This window comes from Notechis scutatus, chromosome 2 (genome assembly GCF_049901735.1).
Source record: "Notechis scutatus isolate UNSWTSFEM ecotype Mainland chromosome 2, rNotScu1.2, whole genome shotgun sequence".
Taxonomy (NCBI): domain Eukaryota; kingdom Metazoa; phylum Chordata; class Lepidosauria; order Squamata; family Elapidae; genus Notechis; species Notechis scutatus.
The window spans coordinates 10,717,691-10,742,326 of record NC_142010.1 but is presented as its reverse complement, the minus strand read 5'-3'; the positions used below and the strand labels follow the sequence as shown (position 1 = coordinate 10,742,326).

The window sequence follows — 24,636 nt, the reverse complement described above, 5'->3', positions numbered from 1 at the left end:
GTGGGCGGTGCGAGCGGAGCGGCAGGAAGGAGCTGGGCAGCGATTTCTTGGCGCGTGGTGGGGGTCTCTTTGGCAGCCCATTTTTTTCAGAGGGAATATCATGCCTGACATATAGACTGGGTGAAACCAGGCTTAATAGCAGCTACTGTGAGAGGGATCTTGGAGTCTTAGTGGACAACCAGCTAAATATGAGAGTGTGCAGCTAAAAGCTAATGCAATCCTAAATTGCATTAACAGAGGATAGAATCGAGATCAAGGGAGGTACTAATGCCCCTCTATAAAGCCTTAGTAAGACCACACCTAGATTACTGCAGCCAGTTTTGGTCACCACATTATAAAAAGATGTTGAGACTCTAGAAAAAGTGCAGAGAAGAGCAAGCAGGATGATTAGGGGACTGGAGACTAAAACATATGAAGAACAGTTACAGGAACTGGGCCTGGCTGGTCTAGTGAAGAGAAGGACCAGGGGAGACATGATAGCAGTTTTCCAATATTTGAGGGGTAGCCCACAGAGAGGAAGAAGGGGTCAAGCTATTTTCTAAGGCACCCGAAGGCCAGACAAGGAATAATGGATGGAAACTGAACAAGGAGAGATTTAACCTGGAAATAAGGAGAAACTTTCTGACAGTGAGAACAATCAACCCATGGAACAGAAGTTGCTCTCAGAAGTTGTGGGAGCGCCATTACTTGAGACCTTCAAGAAGAGATTGGACTGCCCTTTGTCAGAAATGGTGTAGGGTCTCCCGCTTGGGCAGGTGGGGGGGTTGGACTAGATTATTATCTTGTAAGCAGCTGACAAAATAAAATAAATAAATAGATGACCTATAAGGTCCCTCCCAACTCTGATTATCTGTTATTGGCTCATTTGCTTAGCCATTGAACCGAAAATGAATGTTGAGATTTCGGTTCAATCTGGGTAATGCTCACATGAGGTTGCACTGGAGGACTGTGTTAGAAATGACTATGTAAGAGTGTCTCAACCTAAGCTGCTTTTAACATGTGCGGACTTCAACTCCCAGAATGCCACAGCCAGCAGGCTAAAAGTTTCCAAGGCTTGAGAAACCCTGCATTAGAGAACTGGAAGCAGCATTTTAGCGAGGCAAGATGGTGCTTCGTTTGAGGCGGGTTCCCAAATAGATAAGAGGATGTGGCTATAGACAGGAATCAGAATCAGAACCTAGCTGGAAGGGATCTTGGAGGTCATCTAGTCCAGCCCCTGCTCAAGCAGGAGATCCTAACCCATTTCAGACAAGTAACTGTCTACTCCCTTCTTAAAAACCTCCAGTGATGAAGCATCCACAACGTTTGACGGTGTGAGATTCTACCAAAATTAAAACAACAGACTGTGATCATCAGAAATCCGTGACAGGCTTTATTGATATAGATATTGCAATATTGTTCCCCTTTGACACTCAGACTGCAGTGTGAGCGAAAGGAGACACCCCTTTCCAGTAAATACACCCTTATATAGGATTGTCACAATTAAATGATTACATAACACTTCCTGTTTTTCATACATAGCAAATTACAGAGAATCCCATAGGAAAGTTCTGGATATTTTTTCATAACTCCCTCCATGCGTCCCTGGAAATTCCCCAATTGTCTTCACTGAATAGAATAGGATAGGATAGGATAGGGATAGGAATAGGAATAGGAATAGAAATAGAAAAGAATAGGAATAGAATAGAATATAGAATAGAGTAGAAATAGGAATAGAATAGAATAGGAATAGAATACCTTTATTGTCATTGCATAGGAATAGGATAATTTGAAATAAAGCTATTCCAGCACAGAATGAATCCCCAAACACCACATCACTTTATCATTGCATTACAGAGAAAGCTATAGCACAACAACAACAACATCACAACAACAACAACAACAATAATAATAATAATAATAATAATAATAATAATAATAATAATAATAATAAATAATCACAAATGCACTGTTTGATTCAAGACAATTACTGCCTTGGAAAAGAAACTATTTCTCAATCTATTAGTCCTCATTTTAAGACACCTATAATGCCTCCCTGATGGTAACATTTCGAAATATGAATGAACTTCACCACTTCATCATTAGATTTCCTGTTTTCTACTTAAAAGATTACACAAGAGATCATTAATATCTCTTAATATGTCTCATAATATCAAGACGACCTTAGTATGCATCTCAAACCAAGTCAAAGACAGAATATTTTGCAATTCTGCATAACTTTTCGCAGTAAACACGTTCATAACAAGTTACATAAATGTTCTGATATCTAAACAGTTCAGATCAAGAGCAAACATGGAGTTAGTCTGGTTCTTTATATTCTTAGGTGTATAAGATTAATTTCCATATATAACAGACAGCAAAGCTGTTCCACTGCTTAATTGTCCTCACTGTTAAAAAGTTTCTCCTTAATTCCAGGTTGCTTCTCTCCTTGATTAATTTCCATCCATTGTTTCTTTTCCTGCCCTCAGGGGCTTTGGAGAATAAATTGACCCCCTCTTCTTTGTGGCAGCTCCTCAAATACTGGAGTGCTGCTATCCTGTGCCCCCTCGTCCTTCTTTTCTCTGGAACTAACCAAACCCAAATCCTCCAACCGTTCTTCATATGTTTTAGTCTCCAGGCCCTTAATCGTCTCAGTTGCTCTTCTCTGCACTTCTCCCTCCCCCCCCGCTCCCCAAAGTCTCAACTTCTACATGTGGATCTTGAAGATCATGAAGTGGAACCTGGCTTTGGAAGGAATCTGTTGCTGCTGCTTTCCGTCTGTGAACCCTAAAAGCGTATCTTATTGGCAGCTATATAACACAGCCAGCTGGCTTTACTGCAGGGGTGGGATCAGGGCTGGGATTCTCTACCAGTTTGCACCTATTTGCTAGAACCGGGTGTTAACATTCTAAGCGGTTCGGAGAACCGGTTGTTAGAAGAAATTACTGGCCTAATCCTGTAAGGAAGGCAGGAAGGAAACATTCTGGTGTTGCTGACAGAAACTGCCTCTCCGTTAACCCTTATTACATTCTTGGCAGGACTAGACTTCCTGTCTCTGGAACCTCTCTGGAGTTTTTTTTCCCTCCTTTGCTGGTACTTTGCTTGTGTGGAGTGACCATTTAAATTTACAATGGCACTGAGAAAAGTGACTTATGACCATTTTTCACACTTACGACTGTTGCAGCATCCCCATAGTCATGAGAGGCCAGGCGAGGAGATGCGTGCCTCGATGTGAGTGATATTGAGTTGGCCACACCCAGCCAATAACATGATCACCAAGCCACGCCCACCAACTAAGCCACGCCCACAGAACTGGTTGTTGAAAAAATTGAATCCCACCCCTGGGTGGGATGCTACCGGTTCGGCCTGGTTCTATAGAACCGGTAGCTCTTAGGAGCAGCAGACACCGAATCGGTTCGGTGCAACAATCTTTGGGTCGTTTGTTTGGCCCACCCACCCGCCTGGGCTCTTGGCTGTCCTTTATTTCCTGCTTTTTCAACCTCAGCTGCTTTGTGCGGCCCAGCTGAGGTCGGAAAAGCGGGAAAGAAGACGCTTTTCAAACGCTGTGCAACGGCGCACAGCGCCTGTCAGCTGTCCTGTTGGCACAGCGGATGTCTTTTTGCAAACGTTCTCCATGCGCACGCGGCAAAACTCAAACTCTCACCGAACCAGTAGTAACATCGGTTGAATCCCACCCCTTGCTTTGCTAGATACCCTTCTCCAAGTTGATCTTGTCTCTTCTGCAGGGCGCTAAAAGAAGGCGGCCTCTTCTTCGCCGTAAGCCCCCCGAGTCTCCGTCGAGGAATCTGTTAAAAGTGGAAAGCAGTGCCAACACGCCCTCGCCCGGGAGTGGCGTCGTGGGTCTGGAGCACTCCTACTCGCTTCCTGCCAGCCCAGGTAAACCAGTTCTGCTCAGTTTGCGCAGCAGAAAAGCAGGGTTGCAAGGGAAATGCGTCCTTGAGTTCAGGAGGAGCATGCAGCCTCAACACTAATGTATTTGTGGGAGTTCTCATAGTACAGATAGTCCTCGACTTACGACTGCCCTGGAGCTCAGAATTTGCCTCATCTTACCACTCTTTTCTTTTTGTTGTTGTTGCCACATTCGTTAACCAAATCACTGCAGTTGGTAACTCAGTCACACAATTCTTAAGTGGATTTGGTTTCCCCGCCGATTTTGTGTCAGGATTCCGGCAGTCACCCCCATTTAAATCATGAATCTCGAGCCAAACTTCCAAAGGATTTATTGGGAGTTAACATGTCCGGCACTGCCTGGGTGTAGCCAACTCTGAGACACACAATTCACTTTTTTTGTGCATCCATTTCGTAGTCTCAATTACAGTTACATTACATAATAACTCATATTATCAATCAGAAATTAAATACCCTAGTATCACTATTAAACAATCATTTGACTATAATTTTATTCATTCATACTTTGCGAGATAACTTTAATTTACTTAGTTTATTTTATAACAAATCATATAATCATACCAAATCTATCTTAAAAACATTTTTATAGATATGATATTAAGAAAAAAGAAATATATCTTTATATATTCATTATTTCCTAGAATTCTAGATATTCTATTATTGTATTTTATTATCTAACCATTGGTAGAAAAGGTCCCAAATTTTATAAAATTGTTCAAATTTCAAATGTCAATCTACTCATTTCAGCACATTCCAATATTTTCTTAGTGCCGTTGTAACTTCTAACAGTCACTAAATGAAGGGCGATAAGCTGAGGGATACTGTATTTTAAAAAATCCTTTTAATTAGCAAATATTAAGGATATTAATATTAGGGATATAGAGTATGTGTAGCCTCCCATTTGCTACCTTCCCATCCAGCCTCTGACAAGCCAAGTCAACGGGAAGCTGGATCTGCTTTACAACTGTGTGATTCACTTAGGAACCTCAACAATGCGCTTAACAACGGTGACAAATAGGTCATAAAATCAGGCTCACTTAATAACCATCTTGCTTAGCAATTCCGGTCTCAATTGTGATAATATAAGTTGAGGACTTCCTATAATATTCAGATACCGGTGTTTAATTCTCTCTATACATATATCTATATATCTCTCTATATATATATTCTCCAATAGGACACATCCATAGCCAAGAGTCATCCATCATGCTCTCCAGTTAGAATTTTGTCCAGCAGAAACTTCAGTCACCTAGTTCCTATCTTTGAAAACATTTATGGAATGCAGTTTTGGTTTGCAAGCTGCTGCACTGCTTCCCCCTCCCTTTCTGTTGCCAACTCTCAAAAGACCAGAGAAATATTTTATGAGTTGACACTTTGCTTGTCGGCAGGTCGCAAAAGAGGATCACATGACCCCGCGACACTGCCACCGCCATAAATATGAACCGGTTGCCAAGCATCCCAATGTAAATCACATGAACATTGGGGGGAATGCTGCAACTGTCATAAGTGTGATAAATGGTTATAACGGTCACCTTTTTTCAGTACCATTGTCACTTCGAACGGTGTCTAAACAAACTGTTGTAAGTCAAGGACGATCTCTATATAAGTCTAAAGTCCTAGTACAGTGATGGCGAACCTTTTGTCGGTGCCGAAACGTTTGTGCGGAAACATGGTGCGCGCCCGCTCGTCGGGGCCCACGCTCCAGAAAAGCTGAACTTCTGGGTTCTAGCATGCATGTGCGCCCAATGATCAGCTAGCCGGCACGCATGAGCCAGCTGGTTTTCAGCATTACCGCACACGCAAAGGGATCGCGCTCTTGTCAAGCTGAACCTCCGGGTTTCTGGCGTGCATGTGTACACTCAACAATCAGCTGGCCAGCGTGCATGTGCACGCCGGTTTTCGGCACTGCCATGCGCGCAAAAGGACAGCTGATTGTCGCGCGCGCACATGTGCGCCAGAAACCCAGAAGACAAACAGGCAAGGCCACGGATGCCAGGTGACATGGCTTCACATGCCACTTTGGCCACGCATGCCCTAGGTTCGCCATCACGGTCCTAATGCTATTAAACCTAAATGACATTCGTCCGGTATTGGGCCACAGCATCGACAGCATTCCCTCTCTCCTGCAGGAGGTCTTCCTCTGTACACGTTGAAGGACATCATATGCACCATAGCATAGACTGTTGTGGTTCACTGCCAGCTTGCAGACGGCAGCGGAATCGGACAGTGGGGAAGAACAGAGATCAGTCCGGGAGTCTGGAGAGGACTCGGACGAGGGTCCTGCGTCCGATGCAGAGATGGGGCCAGGACCATCTGGGAGTGGGGTGCTGCCTCCGGAGCCTCCAGAGTCTGGTAGCAGCGAGGCAGAGGACCCAGGGGAGCCTGTTCCTAGTGTGCGTATGCGCAGAGCTGCCAGAAGGCGAGAGCAAGCTGAAGCAGAAGGGGCAATTCGAGAGTAAGGCTTGGAGGTGATTGCCCCTCCCATAAGGCAGGGGTCCCCAACCACCGGTCCCCGGACCGGTACCAGTCCGTGGATCATTTTTTACCGGGCCGCAAAGCTTGGGCGCCGCCATCTTGTTTCGACGGCGCTTCCGGGTTTTCGGTTGCTTCCGGGTTTGCGGTTGCTTCTGGGTTTTCGGTTGGAAAGTGCTTCCGGGTTTTCAGTTGGAAAGCGGCGTTTGGGTGCTCGCGCCTTAGTTTCGTCGAAGAGGGGGGCGGCGGCTTCGAACGAAGAGCCGTCCCGATGGCGGTGGAGTCTCTCGTTACTCAGGTACCGGTTCATGGAAGAATAAATAATCGTGAAACCGGTCCCTGGTTCAAAAAAGGTTGGGGGCCTCTGCCATAAGGGATAAAGGACAGGCAAAGATGATGAAACCTTTGCAGGAAGCAAAGTCTTTCATTTGGTTCAGACTCCTTCTTGAAGCTCTTTGTACTTCGGTTGGTTTTTGTTCTAGTTTATTTGACACTTCTGTTATTGGCAGCACTTCACAGAAAAGAAAGGTGGGTGCTTATCTCGAGGGACTGTTTGAGATTCATTACTGGCTGGGAATGAAAATAATTCCCAGCATTGCAATAAACCAAAGCTTGTTTTTAAAATAAGCGTGTGCGTAATGACGGTCTCGGAAGCCTTGGTCAGAACATGAGATTGAGAACATTGTACACACGTTCTCATAGTATCTTCTATGTAGGGAAGCCCCACTTTCTTAGATTGTCCAGATTCTGGGAGTTGAAAATCATGCCTTTAAAAATGGTCATGGTTGAGAAACACTGCTCTTGAGAGAGCAATTATGCTGGCTTTTTCTGTTGTTGTTGCGATAGTGCTGAACATCTGTAGCTCGGGTATAGGTTGAGGGTAGAGGTTAGTTCTCTGAGCTTGTGGGTTGGTTGGTTTCCGAATGTTTCATGACCAGGCTAGCTAACACCTTCAGCGAAGTTTAGGGGATGTCAGTGTTGGTCTTCTTCTGCTTATAAGGGTTTGTGTGGTCAGTAGGTTTTGTGATGGGTACATCACGTCAGTAAGGGTCTTTTGATGGGTGTGATGACCTGGTGCGTGGTACAAAGGCAACACAGTCACATAAGTAAGAAAAGTCCTCCAACTTTGCCCCCAATGTCCAGTTACCCTCGGCTGGAGAAAAAAACTTTCCCAAGAACAATCTTTAAGTGGGGGACATTTAGTCCGAAAACAAAGTACAAACAAACTGTAAATAAAAATCCACACAAACCACGCTGCAGCAATGAACTGGACAGGGCAGGATAAAGGAATTGCAGACTTCAAAGGCCAACAAAACACACACAGTTGGGAAGACGCCAGGAACCCAGATAAGCCTCGACAATAAAAGATAACTCATGATTTGCTTCCCACAAATTGCAGGTGCGCAGCTTCCCTTTTTCAACAGTGTGTTCCCAGCTGCAGCTAATGAAGGGAATCAGGGCCCTTTCCTGCCTCGTAAGCCACACAACCCACGTTGCTCTATTCTCCGTTCCTCCCTGCGTGCCCTAGGATGAAGAGTGGGTGGGCCTGGGTCCTCCTCCGAATTCCCTCTGCCTTGCTCTACCTCTCCCCTGCTCTGCCCAGCCGGACTGTGCCCTTCCCCAGTTTCTTCCACAGCCAACGGAGCCACACTCCCACTCCCTGTCAGCTGTTCGGCTTCCCCCTCCGAGTCAGATTCTGACGGGCATGACACTGGGTCTTGTGAATGGGTCAGGTGTGGGTCATGTCGGGTGAGGGTTTTGTGATGGATCAGGTGTGAGTTATGTCAGGTGAGGGGTCAATTGTGGGTCACATCAGATGAGAGTCTTTTGATGGGTGAGATGTGGGTCACCTCAGGTGATGGGTCTTGTGATTTTTTGGTGTGTGGGGGGAGAGTTTACAGTAAATTTAATCCTCGATTGTCTCCTTTTGGTCCTTTCAGCCTTGGACCCTCAGCTGGCATCCATCCGGGAGCAAAACCCGGGAAAATCGGCAGCAGGGAAAAGCTCTCCCGTGCTCCAGACGAGGCCTTGGCGAGAGTGCCGGGACAGAACCAGGCAAAACGCCCAGGAGGAGCCGCTCATCGACTCCGAATCGGAGCGCCGGCGTTTCCGTGACTTCTGCTACCAGGAGAATGAAGGGCCCCGTAAAGTTTGCCGGCAGCTCTGGCATCTCTGCCACCAGTGGTTGAAGCCTGGGAGATACACGAAACTGCAGATCCTGGAGCTGGTGATCCTGGAGCAGTTCCTGGCCATCCTGCCCGAGGAGATGCAGGAGAACATCAAGGAACAGGGGCCCTCAACCTGTAATCAGGCTATATCTCTGGCAGAGGATTTTCTAGAGACCCACCAACGGGGGGAGGTGAGCGCTTGCCATGTGGGGGGGGCACCGACGTGCCCCGAAGGTGCTTTTTTTTTTCTTTTTCTTTTTTTTAAAAAAACCAACTTTTATTAATTTTACAATTAAAAAACAAAAACAAATCTACAACCTATACACAAATAACAAAACCAGAAAAAAAGCAAGAAAGAGAGAAAGAAAGAAACGCGAAAAGAAAGGAAAAAGGAAGAAAAAGACAGAAGGGAGGGTGAACATTTAAAAACATTTTCCTTTTCGACAGTTTGTGAGATCTTTTCTCCTTAAATTGTATCATATACGCACATCTTATCCGTATCTATATTTGGATTACACTCAAATAGGTTTATCTCGTTCTTTTTTTTTATACCTTATAATACACCATCTATCTTTGGTCTAACCACTTGTACCAGGGATTCCGGTTGTTGTAATATATTGAAGACTCTTTGTTTTTTTTAGGACTAGGGTTAGTTTGTCCATTTCTGCACAATCTGAAATTTTCTGGATGATCATCTGTTCTGTAGGTATGTGAGATAGTTTCCAGCACTGAGCAAACGCTAGCCTGGCCGCTGTTAAGATAGGTATTATGATACACTTTTTTAATATATTTTTTTCAAGGGGGCACTGGACTTTCTGGTTTTTCTTTGAAGACATTTCACTTCTCATCCAAGAGGCTTCTTTAAGCTCTGACTGGGTGGTGGGGAATGGAAGGATTTATTGCCCTTGCAGAGAGCTGGTCGTTTGCATCCTTTTGAGAGAGTCGTCGAGGCCACTTGGAGGTTTATCGGGGTCCTCAGCGTCACCTGCGTGGTGCAAACGGGTGTGGAGCCTTCTTGGAATGGCTGAAAGGAGTGTGATGTAGACGGGAGATAGGTGGTGTTGTATTCCTTTCCTCTCTGTTCAATTTTGACCTAGATGGCCTCAGTCCATCTGCACTGTTAGTCCTTGACTTAAGAACAATTCGTTTAGCAACCGCTTGAAGATACAAAGGTGTTGAAAAGAGGGACGTATGACCAGTTTTCCTAATTACAACCATTGCAGTATCCCCATGGCCACATGATCGAAATTCGGAGGCTTGGCAACTGTTTCATACTTATGACCATTGCAGTGTCATGTCCTGAGGTCATGGGATTTTTGGGGGGACCTTCTGACAAACAACGTCAACAAGCCAGATTCCCTTAACAACCGTGCTTTACTAACATTGCAATGATTCACCTAGCGACTGTGGCAAGAAAGGTCGTATAATGGGGCAAAGCTTACTTAACAACTGCCTCGCTTGGAAATGTGAATTTTGGGCTCCATTGTAGTCGTAAGTCAAGGACTACCTGCCTTTTAACAAGCCCCATTTTTTGCCCTACATAACTGTTCAGAACAGCTTGCCCTCGGAAGTTGTGGGAGCGCCATCACTTGAGACTTTCAAGAAGAGATTGGGCTGCCATTGGTCAGAAATGGTGTAGGGTCTCCCACTCGGGCCAGGGGGTTGGACTAAACCAGGGGTGACCTCAGGGACCACCAAACTCATAATTTTAAATCCCGGGGACCACTAATATGAATTTTGACTGACGGTGGCTTGCTGACATTGGTGGGAGAGATGGAGAGTTCTGATCTAACCTCTCTCTCTCCTTCTCTCTTCCTCTCTCTCTCTCTCTCTCACACACACACACACAAACACACAGAGGTGGGGTGGGATTCAAATTTCTTAACCGGTTCCGTGGGCATGACCCAATTTGTGGGTGTGGCTTGGTGGTCATGTGACTGGCTGGGCATGGCTTGTATGTAAATATAAACATTTATGTAAATATTGAATTTTCTATAAAAAAAAGAGCAACTTATACCCAAAATCAGGCAAAGCAGGCAGGCAGATTGAGTTGCTCACAGAATCACAGATTCACTCAGAGATCTATCTTTCTGCAATCTGCTACCTGAGTCTGTCACATAAAATTTGCTTGCAAGCAAACTCCTAAAATTTGCTAGCAAGCAAACTCACCAAATTAACTTACAACACACCATGTATGTAAATATTGAATTTTTTATTAAAAAGGAGCAACTTTTACCCAAAATTAGGCAAAGCAGGGAAGCAGATTGAATTGCTCACAGAATCACAGATTCATTCACAGATCTATCTATCTGCAGAAAGATAGCAGAGCCGAAGATCTAAAGATTAGTTAGAAAGCAAGAAATCCAATTGTTTCCGCTTTCTAGCTGATCTAAATCTCCCGGCACAGCAGAACAGCTGATAGTTTGGGGGGAGGGAAGGAAAAATAGCAACTTAGCAGGCAAGTTTGCCAGGTAAAGAGTGAGTGGGCAGGGAGGGTTCCCGCGGGCCATGTGGGCGGCACAGCCTTATGTTCCCGCGCAGCCTGGATTAATTGCTTTGGGGGTGACATTTCTCTGTGGACCACCAAAATTTTCTCGTGGACCACCAGTGGGCCGCAGCCCACTGGTTGGTGATCACTGGACTAGATGACCTACACCAGGGGTCCCCAACCACCGTCCGCGGACGGTACCGGTCCGCGGAACAAGTCCTACCAGGCCGCTGGTTGCTGGGTGCCGCCATCTTTTGATGAAAAGTGCTTCCGGTGAGCTTTTCCGGTAGAAAGCTCACCGGAAGCACTTTTTCATCAAAAAAGATGGCGGCGCCCAGCTGATGCCGGTACCGGGTCCGCGGCGCCCAGCTGATGCCGGTACCGGGCGCGCATAAAAAAGGTTGGGGATCACTGACCTACACGGTCCCTTCCAACTCTGTTTATCTGTTATCTGTTCTTGCAGATCTCCGTGAAAATTGTCGTCCTTTCTCTACTGTTTGAGTCACCCTCCATTTCTTTTACTTCTCTCTCTCACCTCTGTTCCAGGTGGATCGGCCGCTCAAGGGACAAACCTCTCATTTCCCTGCGTCAAAGGAAGCTCCGTCAGAAAGCCAGCACACGGAAAAGTTCAGGAAAATCACTAGGAAAGACAGAAAATCCGCTGTTTTGGGTGAGGGCTTCTCATATCTCCGCTGCTGACTGCAGTGGCAACTTCAGAGGGCAGTTCAGAAAAATTCAAGATGGCGGCTGTGTGGTCAAAGACCCTGTCCCTTTTTTTCCCTGCTTTGTGGATTCCTCCGTTATGACCACCATGTTGAATTTTTTTGACCTTCCCTGCCGATGTCACTGGCGGGACAAGACGTCCCCTCCTGAGAATCCATTTTCTCATCCCCCTTCCCTTCCTTTTTCCACACCTCCCCATTTTGACACCTGCTTCCATAATCCCCTAGTCCTGTGTGAGGTGCCGATTACCTCAGGCGCGCTGCCTTTACTCAAAAGTACTTTTTTGTTTCTTCCATAAATGACTCCTGGCTAAGAAAACAAATACCATGTTACAGGTCATCCTCGACTCATGAGAGTTTATTTAGTGACTGTTCAAAGTTATGACGCTGAAAAAGTGAAGTGTGACCTGTCAACTCATAAAACATTTTGTATACACGTTTTATAGTTGACAACAGAAAGAAGGGTGGGGGGTAGTTTCAAAGAGCAGGTGGCAGTGTGGAATCGAAAGTACATTCCATTCATATTTTCTTTAGGGACTGATTAGATGGCTGAAGAAAATATTTGAAGAAAATATGAATGAAATGTACTTTTAATTCCACACTGCCACCTGCTCTTTGAAACTCCCCCCTCGCCTCTTTCTGTGGTCAACTATAAAACATGAATACAAAACATTTTATGAATCGACATGACCATTTTTCACACTTCCAACCATTGAAGCCTCCCCAGGGTCCCGTGATCAAAATTTGGATGCTTGGCCACTGCATTTATGACAGTTTTACAGCATCCCAGTGTCACATGATCCCCTTTTGTGACCTTATTTTATAAACAAAAGTCAGGGGGGAAGCCAGGGTCACATAACAACCGTGTTACGAACTTAACAGCTGCAGTAAGAAAGAAAATAGCAAGAAAGGTCCTACAATGGAATAAAATTTACATTATGTTTTGCTTAGCAACACAAATATTGGGCTCAATGGAGGTTGTAAGTCGAGGTGAGCTTTTTAACCGTTAGCTGCATCAGATGTGCTGCCATCGGATATGTTATAGATCAGGGGTCGCCAACCTTTTGGACCACCAAACTCATCATTTTAAATCCCGCAGACCAGAGACCCTGGGAAAAAATCCCCAAAAAGGTCTGCAGGAAAATCCCCCACCCCGTTTTCCTACCGATTGATCATTCTTTATTTGGGATCGCAGGATACCGTCTCCGGCTCTGTTCTCAGGAGGGGGGACAGAGACTTTTGGCTTCATGCAAGGAAAGCAGCAAAAGTTTTTCTTTATCTCCCCCAAAACTCCGCCAGAATGGCGCAGCCTCTTGGAGCGGGATGCCTTGCAGGGTCCCAAAGACTCATTTTTGGCGGAGTTTGGGGGAGAGAAAGAAAGACTTTTGCTGCTTTCCTTGCGTGCGGCCAAAAGCAGAAGAAGAAAGAAGTAGCCCGGTGGTCAGGCGAGGCGCATGGGGCAAGTGGGGCACCTCCCTCCGCCCTTTCCCCCCTCCTCTCACTACCTCATGTTGTTTGCAATGCAGGAGATGTGAGCGGCTCAGCCTTGTGTTCCCGCGTAGCCTGGATTAATTGCTTTGGGGGTGACATTTCTCTGTGGACCACCAAAATTTTCTCATGGACCACCAGTGGTCCCCGGCCCACTGGTTGGCGACCGTTGCTTTAAACCATCTTTTCTTCACTTTAAGACGATTCAGAACTGGACTTATCTATGTCATTGCAGGAGAAGGACAGGGATTAACTACTCTTTCTTTCCCCTCCTGTCACGATTGTTTTCCATTTTATCTTCCAGAAGACAGGACGACGAAAGAGACAATCGAAAAGGAAGATGCTTCCAAGAAGACGGTGTCCTCTGAGGTTGCTGTGATTGAAAGTGGGTACCTGTTGGACATGTTGTGATCAGGGAGGAAGGGAGACAAAAAAAAAAAAAAAGGAGCACCTTAGGTTGGTTTCCGCTCCGAAACCAGCTTCCCACATTGCATCAAGCCATGATTTGCTTTCCTGTGGCTTCTGAGTTTATTACACCACAAATATTGCTGGTTGCAGCTCCATCCAATTGACCAGTAGAGGTAGTCCTAATGTCAGCATTCCAACTAACCAACTCCAAACTAATAAAACCCCGAGGCAAATATTTCCTCAAAATTCCAATGTCAGCCTTCTAAAAAAAACCTCAACTCCAATCAATAACTCCAAGACTGACATGTGCTCAAAGTTTCCTTTTATTAGAGTAGCTATACTGGCACATCAGGGAAATCCTGAATCTGAAAGTTCCAGGTTTTCCCTTCCATAAGTGAAAAATTACAAATCCACCCCCTGCACACTTCATTGCACCACACGCCCCAATCGCCATTTGCCCCAACTTGAGACGTCCCCTCAACCCTTCCTCACCCAGGTGCAGAAATAACATGACCTTGACTTAGAAGAAGGATGCTATTATGTCTAACCACATACGCTCCACGAAATTCCTCCCTCCCATTTTCCCAGGCTCAAGAATGTGGCCGTGTGGAAGCGTCTGGTGCTAATACGGCTTCCAAAGCTGACCTCCATTTTATGAGAATTGTCGTATTGGCACATCTGGGACAACCCGAATCTGATAGTTCCGGGTTTTCCCTTCCCAATAGAAATCCAAAGATCCACTTCCTGCACCCATGAGTCCATCCCGTGGTCCAATCAGATCTTCGTCCCAACTGGAGACATCCCTCCAGACACTCCCCTCCAAGTGCAGGGCACCATGTCCTTGACTCTCTGAGAAAGAATGTTGTCGTTGTGTCACTATGAAATCCCCCCTCCCAAATTCCCAGGCACTGAATGTGGCAGCCTCGAAGCTTCCAAGTTAAAAAAAAAATGGCTTCCAAGGCTGACACCTTGACTTACGACCACAGTTGAGCCTAAAATCCCTCTCTGGCCCAGACTGTGGTAGTATGGAAGCTGTTCAGCTAGGATTGAAGAGACCCAGGTTCTGTTTCCCTCTTTACCTTGGGACCAGTAGTGGTATGCTACCAGTTCGGCCTGGTTCGACCGAACTGGTAGTAAAAATCACTACCAGTTAAAGCCTCTGATCAGCTGAGAGGAGGGAGGGGGAAAAGCCGCCAACAATCCGCTGAGAGGATAAAAGACGGAAAAGCGCACGGGAGGGTCGCTCCTCGCTTTTTCGTTTCTTCATCCTTGTTAGGAGCGCACGCGCGCGATCACCCACCAAACCGGTAGCGACTAAGGTAGGATCCCGCTACCGCTTGGGACTTTTGGGGGCCAGCACCTCCCTCTTCGCCTCAGAGCTGGGAAGGGGATGGCGGGGTGGGGAAGAGGTCATTGGGAAGGTCTGGACTAGAAACGGAGAGATTCGTATTCATGATGCGCTTGATGGTTAATTGGAGGAGCTGTGTTTTTGTTTTCAACTTTCCTGCCAGAGCGTCTACGGCAGGGGGGTCAAACTGGATTTCCTAAAGGGCTTCGCAGACTGGTGCAGGGGGGAGAGTGAGATGGGATGGACGCCTCCTACAGCACTCTGCTGGCCAAAATGGGGGCGTGGGTGGTGGTGCTGCAAGAGGCCATCCAGGCAGGAAAATGGGGCACCGACAGAAAATGGGGCTACTGGGGGTTCGCAGGTCTGGAACGTTTAGGTGGGTGGAGTAAGGGGATAAATGACACTGGAAGGCAGATGCTTCCAGGGCTAACCTTCTCTCAGGTCTGGATAACCAGTAGGTAAGAAATATGAGTCAGCAGACTTGAAGGTTTGAAGTATCTTTATTCCTCCACGCACACAGCAGTCAGCAAGGACGGTTTATTCCCATCCAGGTTAGGACTGGAAGCGTCTGGCTTCCAGTGTAATTTATCCCTTTACTCCAACCACCTAAATGCCTCTAACTCCGCCCTATGCTGGTTTCCCAATCACCCTATTATGCCTAGCCTTACATCAGCCCTGTATCCTAATCCGCCCTATCTCCTATCCCTGATCCCCAAGCTAATCCCCTTTCCCAATTCAACAATATATACACACATGTTGAGGTAATTCCCCGTTAGGAGAATGAGCGCATACAGGGAGACGTATCTGTGAGTGGTGTTTGAATAATACACATACAGCACACAGATACACTGTACAGTAAATGTAGGTTTTTTACTTCCAGAAACGTTTAAGCAAAGTCCAAAATAAGCAATCCAAAGTCATTCACAGGTAAAATCAGTCAGTTTTCAGTCCAGGGATAATCCAAATCTCAAATTCCAGTGTCAAAAACAGTTCAGTATCAGACTTACATTAAATCCAGTAATATCAGTCAATTAGAAGAAAATGGAGGAACGGCAATACTTTCCAACAGAAGGAAACAGAGATACACTTACACTCTCTTCTGAGACTCAGACTAAGACAAACCAGGTTTCTGGCTCCATCTTATGGCCGTTTGAGAAACCACACCTAATTACAGTTTTGCATTTTCTTAAAGATACAGTTTTAAAATGTTTATCCTGGTTTATATATATTTCTAACCCAAATAGCTGTTAGGTGACCCATATTCCTAACAACACACACTCCAGGAGTTCTGGCCGAAGGATTTCCAAACACTGTTGTTAGGGATTCCCCGCCCCCCCACCAACCGTTACCTCCCTAGCTGACAGTTGGATCCTGGGTTGTGCGAGGGATTTCCCCCATTGGCATGGATGCTACATCAGGGCTGCCCCACCCAGCTCTTGTCTCCCAGCCCTCATTACTTCGCTGCCTCCAGTGACATCTTATGGAAGCGCCGAGCCTTCCCAAGATTGAAGACACAGCGGCTGTCGGGTGCCGATTCCTATGAAGCCCAACAGCAGGGGTTCAGGAGAGCCTCTAGCTAAGATTCTGTGCAGTTCAAAGAACCCCAAAATCCCACTCTTGGCCCACCCTCCCCTCCCCTCCCAGGTGTCCCCATGTGGCCCGTTTTGGATGCAGGTAACTGCAGGCCCCGCGCAGAGGCTCAGGTAGGCCGAAAAACGGGCCTCCCGGAAGTTCGGAAGGCGAAACGGGCCTCCCGGAAGTTCAGGAAGGCCTCCCGGAAGTTCGGAAGAACGGCCTCCCGGAAGTTCGGAACGGGCGGTCTCCCGGAAGTTCGGGAACGGGCCTCCGGAAGTTGGAAGGCGGGCCTCCCGAAGTTCGAAGGACGGCCTCCCGGAAGTTCCGGCCTCCCGGAAGTTCGGGAAGGCGCAGGCCTCCGGAAGTTCGGAAGGCCAAAACAGGCCTCCCGGAAGTTCGAAGGCACGTGCCTCCAAGTTTGAAGGCCGAAACGGGCCTCCGGAAGTTCGGAAGGGCGTGCCTCCCAAGTTCCAGCGTGCCTCCAAGTTCGGAAGTGAGCCTCCCGGAAGTGGGAAGGCCGGAACGGGCCCTTCCGGCTCAGTGAGCCTCCGGAGGCCAGGAGGCATTTTTGCCCTCCTGGAGGCTCGAAAAAAGCCTCCAGAGCCAGGAGAGGGCAAAAACTTTCCCCCCGGCTATGGTGCAGGAGGCCGACTAGGCCACACCCACTGTTGCCACACCCATCCAGCAACCAAGCAGAGAACCCTTTGCTAAAATTTTTGAAGCCCACCCCTGGGAGCAAAGAGGCTGCATGCACCCTCCCGCACCCTGTTTTGGCTGCCAGAAGCACCGCAGGCCACTCCTTTGCTATTTCCAGGCCGGCCCTGCGGGCCAGATTTAAGCACCCCACAGGTCAGATTCGGCCCGCCGAGCCTTAAATTTGACACCCCTGGCCTCTGGAGATTTTCAGTCATCCAGGTGATGATTCTCCCAAAGGTGCTTTTTTTTTTCAAGAGGCAACTTGGCCTTTCTGGTTTTCCGTTTGAAGATGTTTCGCTTCTTCAGCTCTGACTGGAAGGATAGGGAATGGAAGGATTTATACTCTTGGACAAGGGTCCTCAAACGTGGCATGTTTAAGACTTGTGGACTTCAACTCCCAGAATTCCTGAGCTAACATGATTGGAGGAGGAAGTCTGGGAGTTGAAGTCCACAAGTCTTAAAGCTGTCGAGTGGGAAGACCCCTGGTTTAGATCCATGTGTTTCAAGCATGGCCACCTTAAGACTTGTGGACTTCAACTCCCAGAATTCCTGAGCTAACATGGCTGGAGGAGGAATTCTGGGAGTTGAAGTCCACAAGTCTTAAAAGCTGTCAAGTTGGAAGATCCCCGCTCTTTGCAGACATAGGAGAACAAACCCATCAGAACAAGATTCAGCCGTCCATCGGCATGTAAAGGACAGAGGCTACTCTTTTGAAAGCAGCAAATTTTGGACAGAGGGGACCGCTGGTTTGAAAGAGGGGTCAAAGAGGCCATTGAGGTCAAAATTGAACAGCCTTTTCTCAAGGAGGGAGGGGATATGACATCATCTATCTCCAGTCTACAACGCAGTCCCTTTCAGCAGTTCCAAGGAGGCTCCACACCCATTTGCACCACTCAGGTGACCCTGAGCACACAGATAAACCTCCAAGTGGTCTCAATGACCCGCTAAAACAGTGGTCCCCAACCTTTTTTGTACCAGGGACCAGTTTCACGATTATTCATTCTTTGCGGCCCGGTACAAAATGATCCACGGACCGGTACCGGCATCAGCACACATGACCAAGGCAAGGCGAGCCGAGCGACCGGCCAGCCAGCCAGCCGTCCCCCGCTTCTCCCCGCCACCTTCAACTCCTCCTTTGTACCTTCTCACGGTCGATGGGCTTTTCGGGCTCTTTCTTAATCTCCTCCTGAGTAACGCGAGACTCCATCGCCATCGGGACGGCTCTTCGTTTGAAGCCGCCCCCCCCCACTCTTCGACGAAACTAAGGCGCGAGGATTCCTTCAGCACCCAAACGCCGCTTTCCAACCGACGACCGACAAGCTTCACCCGGAAGCACTTTCTCAAGCGCCGTCGAAACAAGATGGCGGGGCCCAAGCAAAGTAGGCCCTACTTTCATTCTTTGCGGCCTGGTACAAAATGATCCACGGACCGGTACCGGTCCGGGCCCGGTGGTTGGGGACCCCTGCTCTAAAAGGATGCAAATGACCAGCTGTCTTCAAGGAATACAAATCCTTTCATTCCCCGCCATCCAGTCCGAACCGAAGAAGCTTCTTCGAGGAGAAGCGAAACGTCTTCAAAAGGAAAACCAGAAAGTCCAGTTGCCTCTTTGAAAAAAAAAAAAAAGCACCTTTGGGGTTTCCTGCCAGAAGTGAATTTGGGGCTGAAGTTTCTGTGTGTGTGTGTGTGTGTGTGTGTGTGTGTGTGTGTGTTTGTTTTGTGATTCCAGGCAGGGATGAGTTGCAGGATTATCAGGCTGGAAAACTCTGTGAGACACCCTGCCGAGAGAACAACAGGACGGATGCAGACGAGTGTTGTGAACAGCTGGCTGATGCCAAGATCCAAGAACTGGAAGAAACAGCTGAGGAAAGAAAAGACGCAGCAGCAAGTAATCTCTTTTTGCTTCTCTGGCTGTTTGTTAATCGGAATTGGTTTTAATTAGTTGCCAAGGATTCCTTTTTTTTTCCTGGGGAACACCTCTTTTTCCTTTCAGCTCTCTATTATCCACATGCAGTCCCTTCATTTTCTCCCTTTTCTCGACTGCTAAGGACCGCCTATAGTGGATAGCATGCTATATACTCTACAGCAGAGGTAGAGAACTAAAGGCCCTTTTGTGACTTGTGGACTTCAAACTCCCAGAATTCCTGAGCCAGAATTCCACAAGTCATAAAGGGGCCATAGTTATCCACTTCTGCTCTGTATAGAGCAATGGCGGCTAACCTTTTTGGGTTCCTGTGCCAAAAATTTTGCGGGCGCTTCTGCGCCAACACCCAGAAAGCAATGTGCATGCCCCCCTCCAAGCCCTCTGCGCATGCACGCATGATCCCCCCGCGCCCCCTTACCTGCGTTGCACCTCCCGGCCCATTTGAGGCCTTTTTCAGCCTGCCAGAGGCTTGAAGGAAGCCCCTGCAGGCTTTGCAGGCCAAAAAAATGGGCCCGTTTCGTCACTTCTGGTATTTCTGGAAATACAGGAAGTGATGAAATGGGCCTATTTTTCAGCCTGCAGACGCTTCCCTCAAGCCTCTGGCAGGCCGAAAAAGGCCTGAAAATCAGTAGGGAGGCGCGTGCATGCTCAGCGAGGTAAGTTTGCCTGTGGCTCGCCATCATGGGTATAGAGCTATATATCACTTTTTGTGATTGGATGATATCCTTGTTCAATCTCTGACTGTCTCTCTCTCTCTGTCCCTGTGTGTGTGTGTCTCTCTCACACTCACAGAGAGAGAGAGAGAGGGAGAGAGAAAGAGAAAGAAAGAAAGAAGAAAGAAAGAAAGAAAGGAAGAAAGGAAGGAAGAGAGACTAGAAGACATTGGATAATCTGTAAAATCACAATTGCAAGGCTGGTCTGGTCTTCGATCTGCTCAGTGTCATCAACAAATGAACGAGTGATGGGAAGGATTCGGGAATCGTTTTTTGGGGGGGAGGTGTAACAGTTTTATTTTATCAATCTGGAGAATTAATGCAGCAACAGGTTCAAGAGCTGGAAGTATTTTTTATTGAGAACGCGTGTTTCTTCAAAGAACAAAAGCAACTGGATGCTCCTTGGTGCCACGTGCATCATTGCGAAAAGAAAACCCTTTTAATGTTTGGGAGGTTTTTGTAGCGTGTTTGGAAGGAGATAGTCCAATAGGAAGCAAGGATCTCGAATTGAAGAATTGAATGCAGGATTGATCTTGTGGCTAGATCTTGTGGATAAATTCAATGCATTATCCAATTCTTGGATAATGGAAGACAGCTAGAGACATGCAAAGAAGGATCATCCTAAATCATGACCATGGATAAAGCTTAAAAAATTTATCAGTGTTTCTCAACTGTTGACACTTTTAAGATGGGTAGATTTCAACTCCCAGAATGCCCTAGCCAGCCATGATGGCTGGGGAATTCTGGGAGTTGAAGTCCACACATCTTAAAAGTGTCAGAGGTTTTAGAAACAGTAGATTAGATTATGTAGCTCAGAGCTACATGTTAATGTTCCAAGGTCTCATCTATCTAAGGGTGGATAATGCTGACTGGGCAAAAATGGCTGAGGTTGGCCAGGTTTTGAAATCTTTTAAGATACACTTATAGAGATCCCAGAATTTCCCTTTGCCGAGGGAACCTCGACCCTCAGAAGTCCAAACCGATACGCTCAAGAGTGAGAGACAACTGGAAATTTCATTTGAACCTCTGGAGGCTCAAAACGTGCGGCTTGAGTTCAACAAATTAGCTTCCAAGCCAAGTCAAGATGTCGAAGGAAAGCTGAAGAAAACCTGGAAGCAAGGAATTTTGTTTTTTGTTTTCTCCCCTCTGCGGGGGGAACCTTGGCGGTCTTCCACGTGGGAAAATTCAGCTGTGACCTTCAGCGTACACGTTTCGGCCGGCATAAATGTAAAACGAAAGACCGATTCCCAGGATCTCGAAGGCGATCACGAGGAAGGACACGAGGAAAATGGCGTCCGCCACCCTCTTCAACCACTTTTGCACCCGCGTATCGCATCCCTGTTTTTTCACCGGCCAGTCACTCACCACAGATTTATGGGAGACGGTGTTCAACTGGCAGACGCCTAGCATTGGTTGGAAGCTGTTTGGGTGGTTGCTGCAAGAACATGGGTAGGTTCCCATTTTATCCTGGAAAAAGGTGTTGTTTTTCCAATTTTCCGGCCCAGTCCAGCCACAGCAAGACATTCGGGCCTGGACATAATCCAAAGTTAACCTTTTGTGCTGGTTGGCTTGGTCCATTGGGTTATAGTTTTGAATGAGGCTGAGGATGTTCTTGTTGAGCTCGTCTTCCATCTTCTGCTGTTTGAAGTACACAAACAAGCCCGGGAAAAAGTGGAAGATGATAAGGACAATCAGGAGCGGAATGTAGGCGATCAAAGCGAATTTTACTCCAAAGTGATAGACTCCGAGGAAGCCCCATAAGCCGAGAAACATGGCCAAAGCCCCAACCGCGATGAAAATGTACAGCAGGCTTTGGAAGGAGTCGAAAACAGACTGCAGGATGGAGATGTAGGCGCTCTTGGTGATCAAAACCCAGAGGCCTAAACTGAACATTGCAGCTCCCACAAGAAACAGAAGGACATTGAAGAAGCAGAACAAGCACTTGAGGCACTTGAAGCAGCAATTCGCCATCGTTGCTTTTTCGCGGAGCCTCTTTTCAGAACTCAGAACTGTCAGCATCAAAGGAAAGAAACACGGCGACCAAACAGAATGGCTTGGCTGTGTCTCCGGGTGGGTCTCAACCATAGAAAAGCCACCCTAGACAATGACACCATTGTCTCTCGAGGGCACTCTAGCCAGATCCAGTCTTTATGGTCCATCCTTTAGACTTGTGCAGAACCCCGTATGGCTGTTGGCTTCAGGAATGGCTCTAGCAGAAGGCTAGCATCTAAAGCAGGGTTGGAGAACGATGGGCCTTTTATGATTTGCGAACCTCAACTCCCATGCTGGCTCCAGAATTCTGGGAGTTGAAGTCCACAAGTCATAAAGGGGCCATCATTCCCCATGCCAGCTCAGGAATTCTGGGAGTTGAAGTCCACAGGTCATAAAGGGGCCATCATTCCCCATGCCAGCTCAGGAATTCTGGGAGTTGAAGTCCACAAGTCATAAAGGGGCCATCATTCCCCATGCCAGCTCAGGAATTCTGGGAGTTGAAGTCCACAAGTCATAAAGGGGCCATGGTTCCACAAAGTGGCTCAGGAATTCTGGGAGTTGAAGTCTATAGGTCACAAAAGGCCCATCATGGCTCCCCATCTCTGATCTACAGCTACATAACGGCATCCTATGCTTTTCAGTTCCTTACTTCAGTCAAAATGTTTTCCCAGGTAGTTGAACACTGTTAAAGTTCCTAATTCAGCTTTAAGTCTCTCTAGTGAGGTTTTCTGGATGCCTTTGGTACTTAGCATTTGGTTTGCTAATTCCTTAAGGCATTGCAGTTGAGCAGTGGACAAAAGTAGTTAAAAACAAACACTATAACATTGAAATCTGGGCTTTTACGATATATAATCGCAATTCGAGGTCATTAAAAATGCAAACGTGTCATTATTCTCTCTCTCTACACACACACACACCACTCCTGGAATTAGGCTTGTCCTGATCCTGCTTGGCTTTTTGTAAGACATTAAAAAAAGGTCATCCAGCCTGCGGCCCTCACAGTATGGATGAGCCTGTTTCTTGGTGGAATTGAATGTAATATGGTATGTTTCTCAACTGTGTCCACTTTAAGACGAGTGGACTTCAACTCTTGGCTGGCTGGGGAATTCTGGGAGTTGAAGTCCAGGGATGTCTCAAGTTGGGACGGGTGGTGACTGGACCATGTCATGGACTGATGGGTGCAGGGGTTGGGTTTTGACTTTTGAATTACTGAGGGAAAACTGGAACTCTCAGATTTGGGTTTCCCAGATGCGCCAGTATGACAACTCTAATAAAAGGAAACTTTGAGAAAATGCCTGTCTCAAGAGCTTTTGATTGGAGTTTGGTTTTACTGGAACACTGACCCATGGTGGTTTAGTTACTTTATTGTCATTGCACCTGGTACAATCAAACACCATCTTCAGTGCACATCATGACCATGAAAATAAACACAAACACACATCCTTCACCCTCCACACATTGAACCGAAAACCCCCGACACCGCACCAATACTACACTACACAGTAGAATTCAACAGAGCAACTGCCCTGGGATAGAAGCTGTTTTTCAGCCTATTTGTCCTTGTTTTTATTCTCCTGTACCGTCTGCCAGATGGTAATAGTTTAAAAAAAGGGGTGCCCAGGATGAGATGGATCTTTGAGAATGTTTTGAACTTTCTCAAGGCAGCGGGAGCTATAAAGCTCTTCCAAAGAGGGGAGAGGGCAACCCATGATCTTCTGGGCAATGACCTTTACCCTCTGGAGTGCTTTCCTATCTGCCACTGTGCAATTGGCAAACCATACAGAGGCGCAGTAAGTTAAAATACTCTCTATGGTGCAGCGGTAGAAGGTCACCAGCAGTTTTTCATTCGGTTGTTGTTTTCTGAGAAGTCTCAGGTAGTATAATCTCTGCTGGGCCCTTTTGACCAGGGCTGCAAGTCCTCTTTGGACTGAAATGTGAAAAGGCTATTACAGACTATTTTAGACATTGTCATAACATACCAAAGGAGGCAGCTGGGATCCTGGGGGAGCCATGGATCACTACCCCTGTAGGAAGGAGGAAGAGGTGAAGAAAGAGGAAGAGGAAGAGGAAGAGAGGATGCTGTGCTGGGGTTTTCTTTAGGCTCAGTAAGTTTCCACACAAGCCTTCAATTCCAAGTATATTTCTTACCAATGCAAGATCTCTGACTGACAAAATGGATGAATTAAGGCTACGGATTGCAAAGACTAAATGTTGCTGTGTGAATTTGGCAAATCCCATTGGATTTGCTTGTCAGAAGGTCACAAAAGAGGATAGACATTGCAACCGTCCTAAATATGAATCCGTTACCAAACACTCGAATTTTGATCGCGTGACCACGAGGAATCCTGCAACAGTCATAAATCAATTCTTTTTTTTTTAGTACCGTAGTAACTCTGGTCACTAAACGAACAGTCGAGAACTGCCTGTACATCAAAAATAAACTGCCTTCCTATGAACCAAAACCATGCAAGATCTCTGACTAACAAAATGGATGAATTAAGGCTACAGATTGCAAAGACTAAATGTCGCTAGGGGAGAACTCCAGAAACTCCACCGTGGGACCCAAAGCCCTCCTTTGAAGCTGACCTTTGACCTGATGGCTATCCCAAACACCAAGCAGGAAGGGAAAGAAAAGTGGTACAGCCGACACTTTTATTTTTCAAAGGTTGGAGAAACAGAGCAAGATATACCGTTCCAGGTGGAAGATATTTCCCCTGGGAATCGAATTAAGTCAGC

The 24,636-nt window shown here is 46.8% G+C and overlaps 2 protein-coding genes across 5 annotated transcripts in view; one reads left to right on the top strand and one right to left on the bottom strand.

The window, feature by feature from the left end:
* Positions 1 to 24,636, top strand: part of LOC113424437 (uncharacterized) — a 45,173-nt gene that overhangs the window by 6,194 nt on the left and 14,343 nt on the right. The window contains exons 3-7 of one of the 4 annotated variants that reach the window (XM_026686126.2): positions 3,726 to 3,876; positions 8,322 to 8,740; positions 11,584 to 11,707; positions 13,555 to 13,632; positions 19,001 to 19,159. In XM_026686126.2, coding sequence (XP_026541911.2) covers positions 3,726 to 3,876; positions 8,322 to 8,740; positions 11,584 to 11,707; positions 13,555 to 13,632; positions 19,001 to 19,159 — 931 coding nt within the window. Of the gene's footprint in view, positions 1 to 3,725; positions 3,877 to 8,321; positions 8,741 to 11,583; positions 11,708 to 13,551; positions 13,633 to 19,000; positions 19,160 to 24,636 lie in introns of all 4 variants that reach the window. The other 3 variants (XM_026686125.2, XM_087952883.1, XM_026686127.2) reach the window with 3 other exon arrangements.
* LOC113424449 (CD82 antigen-like) lies at positions 21,094 to 21,993 on the bottom strand. The gene has a single exon (XM_026686148.2). It carries the CDS (start codon positions 21,991 to 21,993, stop codon positions 21,094 to 21,096), a length of 900 nt encoding a protein of 299 aa, XP_026541933.2.